Source organism: Podarcis bocagei, assembly GCF_964188305.1.
Source record: "Podarcis bocagei genome assembly, chromosome: 10".
In the NCBI taxonomy this organism is placed as follows: domain Eukaryota; kingdom Metazoa; phylum Chordata; class Lepidosauria; order Squamata; family Lacertidae; genus Podarcis; species Podarcis bocagei.
In genome coordinates, this window is record NC_138135.1 from 33,979,130 (window position 1) to 33,996,485 (window position 17,356).

At 42.4% G+C, this 17,356-nt stretch overlaps 1 protein-coding gene across 10 annotated transcripts in view; it reads left to right on the forward strand.

The window, feature by feature from the left end:
* Positions 1 to 17,356, forward strand: part of TNRC6B (trinucleotide repeat containing adaptor 6B) — a 113,340-nt gene that overhangs the window by 82,461 nt on the left and 13,523 nt on the right. For 8 of the 10 annotated variants that reach the window (XM_081210868.1, XM_081210863.1, XM_081210860.1 and 5 more), the window contains 12 exons: positions 2,065 to 2,232; positions 3,551 to 3,676; positions 5,928 to 6,059; positions 6,659 to 6,775; positions 6,946 to 7,114; positions 8,699 to 8,836; positions 9,555 to 9,731; positions 10,850 to 10,996; positions 11,576 to 11,671; positions 11,984 to 12,205; positions 15,153 to 15,223; positions 16,059 to 16,198. In XM_081210868.1, the coding sequence (XP_081066994.1) occupies positions 2,065 to 2,232; positions 3,551 to 3,676; positions 5,928 to 6,059; positions 6,659 to 6,775; positions 6,946 to 7,114; positions 8,699 to 8,836; positions 9,555 to 9,731; positions 10,850 to 10,996; positions 11,576 to 11,671; positions 11,984 to 12,205; positions 15,153 to 15,223; positions 16,059 to 16,198 (1,703 nt within the window). The remainder of the gene's footprint in view (positions 1 to 2,064; positions 2,233 to 3,550; positions 3,677 to 5,927; positions 6,060 to 6,658; positions 6,776 to 6,945; positions 7,115 to 8,698; positions 8,837 to 9,554; positions 9,732 to 10,849; positions 10,997 to 11,575; positions 11,672 to 11,983; positions 12,206 to 15,152; positions 15,224 to 16,058; positions 16,199 to 17,356) is intronic. The other 2 variants (XM_081210861.1, XM_081210869.1) reach the window with 1 other exon arrangement.

Here is a 17,356-nt window from a genome sequence, read left to right on the forward strand (position 1 = left end):
TTGGAACCTGGACTGCTGGTCAATATATTCCCCTAAAGATTCATTAGAATCATAGAATTGTAGAGTTGGAAGGGACCACAAGGGTCATCTAATCCAGCCTCCTGCAATGCAGGAATATTTTGCCCAACTTCGGGCTGAACCCATGTCCCTATAAGAGTCTCACACTCTACAAACTGAGCCATCTCATACTGGGACAGAGTTGAACTTTTAAAAAGTCCTGCTTCCAATTCCTCTGAATTAAGACATGTGTCATTTGGAATCAAGAAACATACTTCTAGTCAACACAAGTAAGAAACTTCAGAGCCATCAAATTATTTCAGAACTTGGTTATTTTTGTAACCATTTGCAATGGACCCCCTCCACCCAAGGTATCTGCTCTGCTTTTTAATGCCAGAAGATGTATCTCATTTACTTAACACTTAATCACTTATGGGAGTGATTTCAAACTGGGTCATTTCTTAATACTACAAGAAATAATCAACCCAGCACTGTAATACACTTTTTACCAGTGCCAGATCCTAAACTTGAGATGGTACCTAGTGTTGTTCTTTTCTGGCTTCTGGTAGGTTTGGTCCTGACATAACAAAACCATAATGTCCTCTGTTTAATTACTTAAAAGAAGAGAAGATATCAGACCTCTGTTTCTTTGACATCACCTAAAGCTAGGAATTTACCCACAGAAAGAAGGTACCTGATCCATTTCCTTTTGATAGGATTCCAACCAAAATTTCAGTTGCCATAGAACCAAGTGTATCAGGTTATTAATGCTGAAGGACCCTTCAAAATTCTATCCCTATACAATCTTACACAAAATAAATTTGCTCAGAGTCATCCCTAAAGTCTTCTAGTGTGAGTAGGCAAGAATTTCAGTGTTCAAGTATTGCATCAGGTATACAACTTCAAAAACTTTGAGCACCCTTGGTTTTTGTCTGCTGTTTGGCCTGGTCTATGGCTGTTGAAATAGTGGGGGGTTTTTCTGTACCTAGCCGTGCTTGTAAAGAACACAGCCAAATTCAGAAGCCCTGTTTGTCACCACTAAGTTTCTGTATTATTTGTTTTTTGAAGAATGACAAAGCCAATGGCTATTATAGAGGTAGCTGAAGCAGAATATCTCAGAAATATAATTTCTAGAAATGAGGAGCATTCAGGGAACCCCAGAGTTAGGTCTCAAAGAGGGGACTTTGATGGCTATTTCATATTTTTGCATTTACATAAATAGCACTTCCATGAAACAGAAGCTAAGTTAGCCCTAAGCTGTCTTAAATATGGCTTGATTCTCACATAGGCAGTAGGGAATTGTATTGTCCAGAGTAGCCAGTGTCAACCTCAAGCTGAAAACGACAGCGCTTCACCAAAACTGCCTCCATCTTCCTGGGCTGTCAGTCTTTCTCTTCTGATCAGGGAGTGAGGAATTTCAGCATTCTACACTGACCTTGCTGGCTGACACTGTGCACCAGAGACAGATAAGGACGTTAACCTGAGAAAATGAATCAGTCAGTGTTTATTTTTTGTGTTTGGTTCTAAAGAGCTTTTGGTAACAAAATACTCCATGCGAGGATGTTCATTCTCTTGCTTTGTAAGAAAGATGGACATACTAGTGTCAGTCGAGTAGTGCTTATAATAATGTACTGGATGGAAGATCTTTAAATTGCCCAAGAACCGAGATATTATTCTGATGAGATTTCTTTATTCTTCACCTGCCTGAATTCTTCTGCTTGCCTCATCTGCTCTAGGTGTTACTCAGTTGTAGATCTCCTGAAAAGAAATAAAATTTTGTCAGCAAATAGAAATATTGCATCTCTTTTATTGAAGATTATCACTTCCACAAGCAGGGCAGCATTAGCTATGGGTAAAGGTTTTTAAGTATTGAATTGATTGTTCTGACTTGTCTCCTTTTAGTCCATATTTCCAAAGTAAGTAGTGTACTTTGTTGGAACATATCCTTTTAATGGTTAAAATCATACTAATTTTGCATAATCTTGGTCATTCATGGTCACTCTCTCTCTTCTTGCATTCTGTTGCTTCACTAACCAACTCCTGCTGATTGGCTACTTATTTCTTCAGCTGACTTTGCCTTTCTCCAATCAAGATGGGTGCCTTGGGGATGAGGCTCCCTGCTCTCCCTTCTCCCCTTCTCCCAACTACAAGCTTTCTCCCTCTGGTTCCACACTACCCGTCTGCCTTGGGGCAATCGGATCAGGGCTCAACCCCCAAAACTTCGCTGCTAGACAAGTAAGGAGGTCACATTCTTGGTTATATTACTTCTTGGCTGCATCCTATAGATAATCCTTGTCAGCTTGGTTTTTGCACCCGTTTTTTAAATGTTTTTTTCATGGAAAATGTAGTAAGATAAATCTCAAATTCAGGAACCCACCAGTCTTTATTGCTTCCTTCCAGACATTCAATATGTTGCTTATGTCTGTTACTTTGATCCCTTACTAATACCTCACAACAGTCTGTGAGTTTACTTTCTCAAAGAAAGTAATTAAAAGTCGGGGAATAAACATTTTGGAACCCAGTGCAAGAATAAACACTTTCCCCCCTTGTTCTAAAAAAACAAATTTGGCACTAAAACTTCATACTACATTTATGCAGTAGTTACTCTGTTTAAATTTGTATGTGTGTTTGCCCTTAACTTATCCTAGAGCAGTTTTGAAACCGAAGAAGAGACTAACAATTCTATCCGTTTGGAAATCTCTAGGAATAACAACACAAGCTATAACCACATCTACAAATGTTTTTCTAAGGTTAATATGTATCGTGAATGTATCCCTGCAAAGGGACTAGGTCACTTCTACTGGAATTTGTTTTCAAATTGAATATGCAAGAGACACCTGGCACAAAATGTTGCAGTGTGCTGTGTTCCCTGTTCTGAATTCCAGACACCAGTCCACCCCACCACCACCCCACGCCTGTTTTAGAGTCAATTCCCCATACCTCCAAACAGTCTGCATTACACGGCCTCTGAGCATGCTCAGATCCCATTGGGCTGTTTTGGGGTTTCCCTTCCCCTGAGTCTGCTGATACCTCTCTTTTGTATATGATGGTGCTGTTTTGACTGTGTAAGCAGTGGCGCGTTCTCTCTTAGAATATTGGAATTGCTTTACTGTGTATGATTAAATGCAGTTTGAGGACTGCTTAAGACCTTTGAGTAACTTTCCATATTAAATAAAGAAGCAGCTAAAAACAATGAAGTCCATCATATTAGGTAGTTCTTAATATTTTCTTCTGCTATATGTAATAAGTAATAAATACTGCTATCTACAGTATTCAAACACAAAAGACAAATCCCTTTAAATATAAACATTGCTTATCTTTTCTCTGCACCTTCTTTTCTCCTCTTTAAAATGTGTATGGCATACAATCAAACCTCTTAGAAGGGAATGTGTTTGAAAAAAATGCCAGGCAAATGAATCAAGATGAAATAAGGGTGACTGTCATTGGCATGTTACAAATTCTCATAGTTATATTAACCCCAGGCTCCAGCTAACATATATAAACAACTATACTCACAAGCTGATTTGACTTTCTTTCATTCATTCATTTTTAGGGTGGCAATCAAGGTCTGTTTGGAAACAGCACAGCACAATCGAGAGGAATGCACCCACCAGTGCAACCGCTAAACCCTTCACCTAATATCCGGGCACAAGTGCCTCCCCAGTTTCTTTCTCCCCAGGTAAACAATTTTTAAAAGTTTCTTTGTAGATGGTTTGTTATAGTCTCTTCTGTTGTTCCACATATGGAGTTGGATTTGAGGACATCTGGTGGAGGGAAGAGGCTTTAGTCCGTTTCCCAAAGCTACATATTTTGTATGGCTCATCAGGAGCTAAAGAGCAGGTACAGTGTCTTTTTGCAGTCATCTTTCTAATAGCATAAGCTTTTTCTTCATCTGCATTCGTTGTTTTCTGCTGTTGACTTTTTGATGTTAGAAGTATTTGGTTTCAGTTTGAAACTTGTGACAAGGGAATCCAGATGTGCCATACAAGAGTGAAAGTGCCACCCACTTCCAGTTTGTTTTAATTGGTATTTATGAGAGTGCAGTGGGGGCATGAGATTGATGGGTGCTCTTTGATGAGAGGGAGAAGTCCTTGTAGAGGGGATGTGTGACTTTGAACCTAAGTAAGGGAGAGCCTAGTTGGGTGTGGATTGCTATCTTAGAAAGTTTTCTAATAGGTGGGTAGGTGAGCTTTGTTTAATTATGGCTTTACACAAACAAGCAGTGTGCTGGTGCATGCTTCTCAAAGGTCTCTGCTTAGCTCCTCTCCTGCTTCATGTTGGGAGCAACAAACTATGATTGGTAGCCAAGATTTGGTTTTGGGGTACCACTTATAGTTCCCTTGAAGAAAACAAACCATGAGCCCAAGTCTGCATAACAACAAGCCAAAACATGCATTTTGTTATTTCTGATGCTGCTAATTCATGTTAAATCCATAGGTAAACATCAACTGAGTTTTAACATTATTTATACTGAACCAATGGTGCCCCCACTCCTTAGTTCATCCTAAAGTGTAAAAAGGATGTAGCTGAGGAGAAGAGGGGCTAGCAAGAACCTCACTCTGTCAGAGCTCTATATCATGTTGTTGCACATTCAGAAAAAGCTCATCTTCCTCAGAGGAACAAGTTGCTCCTTCCTCCTCCTCCTCTTTTGTGCATTGCAGTCTCTGTTATTCTCTTCTCCTTGCACCCCATTTCAAATGGTGTGGGTGGGTGTGTACATATACATGCACACATTTCTGTATGATATACAGTGGTACCTCGCAAGACGAATGCCTCGCAAGATGGAAAACCCGCAAGACGAAAGGGTTTTCTGTTTTGGAGGCGCTTCGCAAGACGAATTTCCCTATGGGCTTGCTTCGCAAGAAGAAAGCCCATAGGGAAATCTCCGGGGACCTCTTTTAAATGCTGGTGGTGGGGAGCAAAGCCTTTCCCCCCCTCCGGCCTTCAGAAGAGGTCCAGGAAGGCCGGCGGGGGCTGAAAGGCTTTGCTCCCCACCGCCAGCATTTTAAAAGCAGTCCGGGATAGCAGGAAAGCGCTTCCTGCTATCGCAGACGGCTTTTGAAGGCAGGCGGGGGGGAGCAAAGACTTTCGCCCCCCGCCCGCCTTCAGAAGAGGTCCAGGACCTCTTCTGAAGGCGGGCGGGGGGCAAAAGTCTTTGTCCCCCCTGCCTGCCTTCCCAGGGGCTTTTACATCGCCCCGGACAGCGGAGAAGTCCTCCGCTGTCCCGGGCGATTTTAAAATGCCACCCGCCAGCATTTTAAGATCGCCCCGGACAGCGGAGAAGTCCTCCGCTGTCCCGGGGTTTTTAAAAATGCTGGGGGTGGGAAGAAAAGCCCTTGTCCCCCTCCCCAGCCTTCAGAAGAGGTCGGGGGACAGACTGTCCCCGGACCTGGTCTGAAGGCGGTTTCCATAGGAACGCATTAATTGATTTTCAATGCATTCCTATGGGAAACCGTGCATCGCAAGACGAAAAACTCGCAAGAAGAAAAAACTTGCGGAACGAATTAATTTTGTCTTGCGAGGCACCACTGTACTGTTAAAGCTACTCATCCACCAGGGCCCTGCCACAAACTGAAATAGAATATGTTAACTCCAGAATCATGTTCCATATTAATCTCAAGCTCTTTTCTTTAAATGTACAAAATGTTTGTGCATTGTTCAAAATTTCAGCCAAACAAAAGCTAGCCAACTCAAGTAATTGATTCCTTTATGTACTCACATATTGCTATATGTGTTTGTACCATATTCTTTATGTTCACTTTTCCTTTGTTGCATTATTTGTTGATGTTCAATTTCATTATGATTAAGATCACACACTTTCTGTTTTCAACAGAGACATCTTGCTTTTGCACACAGACCTGCTACAAATGTCTTTGTTGTTCTGTCAGTTTCTGGTTTGACTTGTGTATGCCTTTGCACTTTTTATTAAGGTTTCTGCCTCCATGCTCAAGCAATTTCCTAACAGTGGTCTGAACCCAGGTCTTTTCAACATGAATCCCCAGCTTTCTCCTCAACAGATTGCTATGTTGAGCCAACTTCCGCAGATCCCCCAATTTCAGCTTGTAAGTAACTATCCTACTACAGTAGCTGACTGAATTTTGCATACCCCTGTGACTGTTTTTGCAGCTTTAATCTTTTTGGGAAAATGTTGTACTTCAGATCTGTGGAAATATATATTTAGTTGTTGAAAAGGCACATATAAGTCATATGCAGTTGTGGGGAGGGGACACTTTCTAGCAATGACTTGTACCTTTACAGTAAATCAAGCTTCATACTAGAAGTACTGGGCAGAGGCACGCCATACATTTAAACCACATGACTTTCCCAAAGTATCCTGGGAACTGTCATTTGTTTAGGGTGCTGGGGATCATAGCTCTGTGAGGGGAAAACTGCAGTTCCCAGGACTCTTTTGGCAGGTGAGTCATATGCATTAAATGTGCATTAGATGTCCTTTAAGTGCTTGGTGTGGATCATCCCACTATTTCTAATTAGATGTAAAAGGGAAGGCACTGCGCTCATCCATAGGCTAAAACGTTCATGGTAAGTTTCTTTTATTATAAAAAACTTACAGTGCTAGTCATATCTGCTGAACAGTGCTCATTTGCCAGCAGTTAATGCCTATAAATAAAGTCCTTCATTACCTCCTCTACTTGCCTTCCAGGCTTGTCAACTCATCCTCCAGCAACAGCAGCAGCAGCAACAACAACAACAGCAACAACAACTGTTACAGAGTCAAAGAAAGATTTCCCAAGTAGTACGACAACAGCAAGAACAGCAGGTACAATATTTAATCAGCAATGTATGCATGAGGTGTACAATAAAGCCTAGCAATATACCAAGAAGATGTTATTAAAGCTTTATTATTGCTTGAAACTAATGCACTGTTCAAAATATAATCACTTGTTTGTACTAAGATAAACAAATTCTTCTTTATTTCATTAACTGCAGATTGCCCGTATGGTGAATGCCTTTCAGCCACAACAGAGGCAGCCTGGCATGAAACATTCTCCATCCCATCCAGTTGGGCCTAAACATTTAGACAGCTTAGTACCTGGTGGTCTGAATGTGAGTCTCTCAGATATACCAACCAAAGGGCAAATTCCTGGATATAGTTCAGGTAAGTACTGTAAATAGCTAAACCCTGTGATCTGCTTTGATTTCTTAAGCGCTAAGAATCTGTGTACCAAACGCAAAGACTGGATTTGTTGTTTGTGTCAGTTGAATTGCTGAATCAGTCTTGCTACATAGAACTCTAGCTTCCGTTCTTCTCTGCAGAGTGTACTTCAGCATTATGTTGACTCACTAGCTTTATTTTCAAACAGCCTTGCTTATTGCAGGATATCATGTTACAAAAAGTATTTGTGCAAAAGCATAAGACAGCCTTGTAGTGATGAGCATTTGCATCATCTCAGCCATCTATATCACGGGTGTCAAACACAAGGCCCGCGGGCCGAATCCGGCCCGCCAGACCTCGTCGTGTGGCCCGTGTAGCCGCCGCCGGCTGCCAGTCTATGGATTTGTTGTCTCGGCAGTTTCACGCGAAGCCGCCGCTTTTATCTCCCCCCTCCCCCGCCCACTCCGCCGGAAGCGCCGCGAGGCATTCGAAACCCGGCGGGAGTCGGAAGCGGCGGTGCGATGCCCATGGAGGAGAACGGCGGAGCCTCGTCCGGGAGCAGCGCAGGTGGGGAGCCGCCAAGAGAGGCTGGGCTGCCTCCTCAGGGTCCGGGGGGAGGGTGTTTATTGTAGGCTAAGGGGTCTCCTGAGCATGTGCAGAGCGCTCTCCGCCTCGCCCGCCCCGCCCCCCAGCAGAAAGCCCGTGAAGAAAAGCCCAGCAGCAGCAGCGCCCTTCTTTTTATCGCTTATTGTGCAGGCGAGGCTGCCTCCCCCGATATAGATAGAGATATGAGAGAGGAGGAAGTCAGAGAGGTGGAAAAAATATGGGTCTGGTGTCGGTGGGATTATAACCTCCCTCATGAGGATAAGTCGGAATTTAGCAAAGTAGGGTGCAGCTTTCCTCCCCCCCTCCAAAAAACAAACAAACAGAAAAGTTTGTAGCACTGATCCTGAAGCCAAGGTACAATTTTAGCATGCTATTATTTTCCACCTCATTTCGCTTTGTAGCTGGTGACCGGTATCCATTACTTTGTTGTTTGTATTCTTGATGAATGCTATATTATAAAAAGACAACAACAGGGGGACAACGGAAGAATTCGGGAAATAGATGGTGGCAAAGGGGTTGGAGGTCTTTTAAGATAGAGCTTTCAGGAGCTAGAACCAACAAGTACCGTGGTGTGTGTGTGTGTAACACATAACAAGAAGCAACAAGTACTGTGTTTTATATATGGGTTATTTTGTGCTAGTTCTTAAGGCAGGCATATCCAAAGTCTGCTTTGGGGCCCAATTCAGCCCTCCGGCCGGTTTTATCAGGCCCCTGTGGCAGTTCATTCATTTATTGCTGTCAAATCCTTTAAAAAGGTCAATAAACCTTGGGGGGACATCCCCCCAAAAGCTCTTCAATCCTAAAAAAAAGCTCAACTTTGGTCGGCCCTCATGCATGTTCACTTCCATCAAATCTGGCCCTCTTTGAAAAATGTTTGGGCACCCCTGATCTATATGGTTTAAAAACATAATTATAAAGCAATTTAGCTTAAAGCAGGGGTGGGAAATCCTTGGCCCTCAAGTTGTCATTGGTTTTTCACAGGTTTTGGTTCGAGTGGCATGGATTATGGCATGGTAGGAGGGAAAGAAACTGGAACAGAATCTCGCTTTAAACAATGGACTTCTATGATGGATGGATTGCCATCTGTAGCTTCCCAAGATGCCAATATGCACAAAAATGGTGAGAGATTCCAGCTTACGTTATCAAAAATGATTTTACAGGGTATATTTATATTGCCACTTTTTGCCTCTAGTGAAAAACTAGGACAGCAGCTTCTCCTGTATTGTTGTTTTGCTGTGAGATTGTTGTATTTTAATTGTTCTAAGCCACTGTTAGCAATGCAAATGCCTTTGGAAAGGTAATATATAAATCTGAACAAATCATAATGAGTTTTTTGTTTTGGTAACCTTTTTTTAAAAAGGCCTCTAATTTTGTATCTTGTTTTTCTTACATTATATATATGCTATTTTCTCTCTTACTCTAGTGCAGGGGTTGCCAGTGTGGTGCCCTTGGGCACCAGTTTTCCCTTCAGTATTTCCTGTAGCACCCATGAAAGGTCTTGGTAAATATCCCCTCCAAATTCCACAATGCATGAGAGACTGTTCACTCAGTTCCTGTTTGCACTGGTGTGTCCTCCTATATGCCTCCATGGCAGCCATTTTGTCTTATGCCACACCTCCATAGCAGTCATTTTGTGACTGGCATCCACAACACTTTCACAAAATTCCAAACATGCCCACTGGCCCTCAAAAGTTGGTGACTCTTGCTTTAGTGGCTTTATTGTTACAGTGAAACTGGTATGAATTGCCATTCTGCTTTTATATTAAGGTTTGAGCCCTGTTTCAGCTGCTACCATGATGTCCTTTTGTCAAAATAATATTTTTCCTCTTCTTTCCAGGGACGATTGTGCCCCCTGGAAAAGTACGAGGGGCATCGCCCTATAACCAATTTGATATAATCCCTGGCGACCCACTGGGCAGCCACACAGGTCCTGCTGGAGATAGTTGGTTACCTGCCAAATCTCCACCAACAAGTAAGATTGGAAGCAAATCCAGCAATGCCAGTTGGCCTCCAGGTAATTTCAGTGTCCTTGAAAACTGTTCATAAATGTTACATCCCAGCTTATAAAATAATATTTGTTACTGCTATCAATGTGTCACCGCTGTCAGTGGCTTTCCAAGCACAGCAGACTGGTGCTGTGCAAACATGCATTGTAAGATTTGTAAGATGCATTTCAGATTTTGGACCATTTGCCTGTATGAGGTTGTGTAAAACTTGTTTCAGAGGTGTAAACTCCATTTTAAAGAAACCAAACTTCTTTGGTCTGTATAAATGACATGAACTAAGCACTTTTTTATTTTGTGTAATTTATTTCTTGGGAAGGTTTAGGGTTAGGATAAAGTTGCTACACTGAACAGTAATGCCCTACTCTTGACCACTGGGAATGTTATACAGTAATACCTCTTATGAACGTCCGCCTTGTCTAGTGTCCATTCCGGCGAATGTCTGCGGCAAACCTGGAAGTACCGGAATGGGTTACTTCCAGGTTTGCCGCATGCGCAGACGCGCAAACCGCTCCATACGCAGACGCAGCGCTTTGCCCTGTGTCCTTTTTAGCTAGCAGCCAGGGGTCTGGAATGGATCCCGGCTGCAAAACAAGGTACGACTGTACAGCAGTTTATTTATTTCTGAGACTTCACCAAGCATTGTCTCTCTCCCATTATTATTATTATTATTATTATTATCACCACCACCACCCTGAATTTTGAAAATAGGTGTGTTTTAAGCCTACTCTTGAATTGGCATATTTATTTTTGTGATTTATATTGTAATGGCAATTGGCTACAGACAATAAAAATGTGACTGATTGACTACATACACACATATAGTAGCAATATTAATTTGTATGCTTTTCAATCAGAATGTAGAATAACATTTTAATTACTATTTTTGAAAGGGTAGGAAGGAATGGAAGAGCTAATAAGGGACTAGGAAACACATGTATGCCTTTACATTTGTAATTAGATTCCTCTAATAACATTATCTGCACTCTCAAACTGATCTCCCAAGACCCCAGAACTAGAAACTTGGCACCACACATTCTTGGACACCTCATATTTGTTGGAAGAATTTAACAACTTTAAGTCTTGAATATTTCATTTGAAATACTGTATGATTATTGTTATGTTTCAGAGTTTCAGCCAGGAGTGCCATGGAAAGGTATTCCAAACATTGACCCTGAATCTGATCCCTATGTGACCCCAGGAAGTGTGCTGGGGGGTACAGCCACATCCCCCATTGTAGATACTGATCACCAACTTCTGCGGGACAACACCACAGGTTTATTTATTACATAATACAATTTCTGTTTACCTTGCAACTATTATAACTGGAATAACAAGTTGGATCAGCAAATACATGTTTGCTGATTATAAGTTGGGGCAGGGATACATTTGCAGGGGAGAATCAGTAAAATTGAGGGTAGTTAATCTCTCTACACAGCCAATTATTTTTTCCTTATAACCTCTTCTGCCAGGCCCCTTTTCCCCCCAGCCAGTCTTAGTCGCAGTTTTAGACTTAGCTAGAGGGGAAAATAGGAAAATATCTATCTGGAGGGTAAGCATTGGTGAACCAAGAGAATGAATTAAAACCCTGTTTGCACTTAGCAATTTCCCTGTGGAAATGCCCCTGTCGTGTATTAATGGCAGTAGGCAAATACAAACAACCGTATTCTGCTCTGTATTCTATTCTAAAATTTGAAGATGCAGATGTTACTATGGTTTAATTTATGTTAAGACTAAATACATGGATCTGCAATAGGTTTCTGTCATTCATTGTCATTGCTAGAAATGTCAGTTGTCATGTAAATTCTTTATTAATCTATAATATTTTTCTTTACCTTTCCTTATTATGCCATAGGGTCTAATTCTTCCCTCAACACCTCGCTGCCTTCACCTGGTGCCTGGCCCTACAGTGCCTCTGACAATTCCTTCACAAATGTTCATAGCACTTCAGGTATCTGGTTTCCATTCTCAATGCACCTAGCTCACATTTTATATTGTAGATGGAAAACATCGAGCTATTTAAGCATATATAGCAATGCTTTGTACAATAGATAGTTGCCTGGGTTTTTTCCTCAGTGTAACTTTTTCTTACGTATTAAATAACTCCCTGGTGAAGTTTTTTCAGATCCGTGTACTATATTGTCGCAAAAGCGTGTAGCCTGGATCACATGCAAATATACTTCGACAGACTAAAATTATGATGATCTGTGTTATGTGTATTAACTTTCACTAATTTATTGGCTTTTCCTTTCCTCTGTTGTAGCAAAGTTCAGTGATTACAAATCAACATGGTCCCCAGATCCCATAGGACCCAATCCCCCTCATCTCTCCAACAAGTGGAGAAACAATATTTCCTCAAGAAACACTACAGGGCTACCCCGCCCACCTCCTGGTCTGAGTAATCCAAAACCATCCTCTCCCTGGAGCAGCACAGCACCCCGCTCACTCAGGGGGTGGGGGGCACAGGATTCAAGGCTTGCCTCTGGTGAGTAGAATTTCCTAGCATTCTTATTGCTTTGCCCATGAACAAGTTCCAGAGCATTACTAGTCTGGATATGATAAGACCTTTAGGGGAGAGAATGTTATAATTGCTCAGTGAGAGAAAAGAGAATGTTCCATTTCTCTCTCTTAAAAGGGCTATGGGATGTTTGTCAGCAACTGCTGAGGAAACTGAGGGAGATACAGCTAGACCCTTCCTGTCAGAAGAGGTCCTTGAAAGTTGACAAGGAACATGTATTGAATAGTTTGTGGGTGGGGTCTCAAGAAGATACAGTTCTTCATGTTGTCTGTGCAGATCCACAGACTTCATCCTCACAAAGCAGCATCTAGCACTTTCTTGAAGGGGTTTAGGTGGAAAGCTAACCCCCCAACCCCCAGTGTGCACACTCAAAAAAGGTCCGTGTGGCTCCCATTTTTTCTGATCACTGCAGCAAGAGAAACTTTCACTTACCCCTGAGAAAGCATATGAGCTAGGCCCTTCTTTTCCTTCACTTCATCTTTTTCACCTTTTTTCCTCTACAGTGGATTTTTTTTTTAAAAAAAACAAAAACCTTTGTGCTAATTCTGCAACAGTGCATGCCTCACTCTCAAGCGGGTGCTTGTAGTGCGGTGCAACTGGCACTTTTTAAGAGGTGTTCAGTTTGTGGCAGCAGACTACCTCCTTAACTTGGTGAGGGACCTGTAATGCATATGGTTCCAGCTGTCTATGTTTCACTAGGCAGACACACAAAATCACTTGTTTCAGGCACAGGGAATGTTGTTAGAGCAGGCTGTCTTTGCCTTCAGTGCCAAGGTCAAAGTCTTCAGAGCAGCACAAGCTACACAACTTTGTTCCACTTCAGTTCTGTTCATGTTGTTGATGGCAGGGACGGTATCCTTGAACCGATAGGTCACTTGTGCTATGGAGGTCTTCCATAGCTTGCTTACTACACTGTCCTCTATGGGAACTGAATTGCCCTTTACATTGACCATGGCTGTTAACCTCTCCAGCCTTCACTTCTGCCTCTGATTCTGGACTGCTCTCTGCCACAGACTCTTTCTTGCTCACTAAGCCCTGTTTCCTCTTCAGCTTCTGACACCTCCTTCCACTCAACATCCAGTCCATGACACCCAAATGTGTTTTTCTTTTCTAAACTTCAGTCCCTTCTTTTAGAGGAAAATACCAAAATCTTCCTCTGAAAAGAGATAAACTGGTACTCAATGCCTTGTGCATTTAGCATTTTTTAAAGCATTTCGCTATCCCCCAGAAGACTGAGGTCTTTGGCCACTTCTGGACCTTCAGGATGTGTCATAAGTCCAAAGACATGCAGGATGGTAACCCTTGTCAAATTCTTTTAAGTGAAAGCAAGCATCTTTCATGTCAGAGCTTGGTCCACATCCACAGATTTGGAAGATGCTTAGCCTTTCAGCCAAAACTTTGCTGTTTGACCCACTTTGCTCTGAGTGACCGCAGCTTCTCTATAGGATTGCAAAGTTTTAGAGCTATTTAGAACTGTCATCATTGCACACTTCTGTCAGTAAGGGATTTTGATCTTCCCATAGATAGATGACTGCCTACTTGCGATAAGTATTCTTGCTGCTGTTGTGGCATACATAAAGAAAATTCTATCCTTCTTTGGCACCAATTGGCCGACTATGCCCAGGAGAAAGGCCTCTGGTTTCTTCAAGAAGGTATATTTGAATACCTTTTTCACAGAATCATAGAATAGAATCATAGAGTTGGAAGAGACCACAAGGGCCATTGAGTCCAACCCCCTGCCAAGCAGGAAACACCATCAGAGCACTCCTGACATATGGTTGTCAAGCCTCTGCTTAAATACCTCCAAAGAAGGAGACTCCACCACACTTATTGCACTTATTAATACTTATTGCATCCACTCAGACTAAGTTGCTTTTACACTTTGCATTCACAGCATCGGGCTTCTTTATCAATGTGGCAAAGTTTCCAATACATCACCCCATGTGCTCTTTTTGATTCTGGTAGAGGTTTATGAATCTCCTGTCCTCTGGCTGAGCTTGAAACCTTATTGCAGGATTGAGGCACCTCAGCCCCAGGGGTTGAATTCTGCACTCCAGGACTTTCTGTCTTTCCCTTGGAACTTTCCCCAGGCAGTAACCTTCACTGGTTGTGCTTAACACCCCAAATGTTTTTGCCAGGCTGCAATGTGTCCTTGAACTCTGCTAATGTCACTTGAATTTCTAGAGGGAGGATAGACAGAATTGTGTGAGTGTGTGTAGAAACTAGCTCACTGTACAAAAGCTAAAAATTTGCATTTGTTGCTTCATCCACTTTTGCCTCTGCTTCACCCCACTGTCATGTGGCCCTTGGAAGATTGCAGAGAAGGAAATGTCCTCCTTTGACTGAAAAAGGTTCTCCACTCCTGCCTTATTTGGGTGGCTGCTGACACTGCAGTTCAACCTAGATTCTGGGGCCCATGGCCTTGAGAACTGTCATCCACCCATCTGAGAATGTGTCCTCTTTAGTGTTGATTTCTGTATGTGTTCCAGCCAGGAGTCAACTCCCAGGCAAAACATCTCATCTTGTCTTCTCAGTTCTGCATTCCTGTCATGGTTTGATCCTCAGCAGCTATAGTTCCACCTGATACTGTAACTGCAAATGTCATTTTGACCTGCTCTCCGTCTCATGTTTCTTTATATAGCTGCCGCAACAGGAAATTGTTGGGAAGGTAGAAGCCATACTCCTTTGAGTGTGCTCTTATCTTTTGAAAGTTCTGAATGTTACTTTGTGCAACTGCAGAATCCATATGTGTAGCTTCACCAGTGACCACTTGAACAACCCTGTCTTTCATGTTAAATGTGGCAAGAGAAATGGTTTCTATAAAGCACAGAATTCATTCTGGTTTTCTGTTTAAGATCAATTTTGAAGTAGGTCTCATCCAAATGTATCCTGCTTACTGTTTAATCATTTGCAGCCTCTACCTGGAGTGATGGTGGATCTGTTCGTCCCAGCTACTGGCTGGTTCTTCACAATCTCACTCCGCAGGTATTTCTGTCTTCTGCTTCCTTTTTATTACTGAAACAAGACTATTCTGAATTGTTGATTGTTTTAAATAAATATTGTATTTATGTAGCAACACAAGCTAACTAGTATGACAGTGTGTTTAGGACATGAGAGACCTACTGTAAACCACATTTTCAGCTTTTTTTTAAAATTGGATTGTGAATTAATTGCAGTGCTTGTTTTAGTTAGTTAGTTAGTTAGTTAGTTAGTTAGTTAGGTAAGTAAGCAATTTTGTGAATGCAAAACATAGCGTTGTCTTTTTTTTTTTACAAAACTCCCAGTCTTCAGGATGCTAGGCAGAATGGCTAGTTTTCTCTCTTACGTTTTCGTAGCGAAACCACAGAATGTTTCCAGCACTGCTGCCAAAAACAAAGGCCTGTAAGGTTCCTTCAGCTTTTGTTTGTGTCTGCTGAGTCACCATGCTTTCTCAGTACAGTCATACTTCGTGTTGCATTAGGTTCATGTTGCGTCTTTTCAGCTTGCGAACGCGGCAAACCCAGAAGCGTATACTTCCGGGTTTTGCCCCGCGCGCGTGCACAGAAGCGTTCTGCACACTTAGTACATGTGCAGAAGCGGCGCTCTAGTTACAGACTTTTCAGGGTGTGAACGGCACCCCGGACCAGATCGAGTCCGTAACTAGAGGTACCACTGTATTTTGAGCTTAGTTTCTTTCTCTTGTGGCATTTACAGTAATTGCCTGATATTTTTGGTTTGTATATTAACCATACTATTTCAGGTATATTTACAAATGAAAATACTTACCTCCCCCCCATAAACCTGCTGTTTGTCTTTGTTCTTCCAATCTGTTCTTCACAAGATTGATGGGTCAACTTTGAGGACCATCTGCATGCAGCATGGTCCACTGCTGACATTCCATCTCAACCTGACCCAAGGCACCGCCCTTATCCGATACAGCACCAAGCAGGAGGCAGCCAAGGCCCAGACTGCACTGCACATGTGAGTTACACCAACAACCTTTCCTGACCATTTGCAACCTCATTTTGTCAGTAGATGGAAGTTTTGTGTGCAAGAGGTAGCCCAGCAATGTGTTTTGTTTGCCTAGTGCCCAGATTTGAAATGGCATTAAAGAGTTTTTTCCCCCAGGGGCTCCTGGAAGGGCAGTGCTTACACTGGGATGGCTCCTCCCATCTGGCTGGACAGGCAGGGTCAGTTAAGGATCCTTGGCTGGGGGAGGCGCCATCCCCACTTTCACCAGACCTGCCTTGCCTCTTACGTTGGTCAGACAGGTCTCTAGTGCTGCAAGGCTCCTGACCCAGCACATTTTTCCATTCTCATTTATTTACTTTTAACTTACATTTTTACATTTCTTATTTAATTTCTTTTTCCTTGTAATTTTCTTTCTTTTAATGCCCTTCCCTCCTCTCCTTTTGCCTCCCTGGCCAAGGAGGCAGACTCGGCCAGCTCTGAGGAAGAGCTCTGTATTTTTCACGAGGAGGCTCTCCCCCAGAGCCCACAGGAAGGCACCCAGGTGGCTTCTGCTGCCCCAAAAAGCTCAAACGCTCTACGCAGTGAAATAGAACCTGGACAACTGATTTGCGCAGTAGTGCAACAGCAACAGTTCCCTATTTCACAGTTGACTTGTGCCACAGCAAAAGGAGCTTGTGTGTACCATTTCTGGCTGGCACTGGAGTTTCTCCTTTAGTCTTCACCTTTCCCTGGACAGGGGAGCCCAGGGGAGAAGTACAGACACCAAGTATGCTAGACTAGACGGTCCGTTCACTGATCCAACAGGGCTCTTACGCAGTATCTAGAAGGTAGAGGCATATTCTGTTATCTGGCTGAACTGTTCTCACCTCCAGGCAAAGTCCATTTTGTGGCCTTCCACTAGATTAGGAAACTAAAAAAGCAAACAAAAATATTTCAGGTAATGGTGTGCCTCTTTTTAAAAGCTAAATTAGTATTCTCTTTAAAAGCTTTTGAAATATTTCTGTTAACTTAAAATATTTTAATATGGATCTCAAAAGGATGTTCAATTATTATTCTCATTACTGTATCCAATTACATTTCAATTTGGTTAACTATTTGAGTGAGAATAGAGAAGAGATTAGATAAGTCAAAGCTTTGATTATGACCTGATTGAGGCATGGCAAAGCA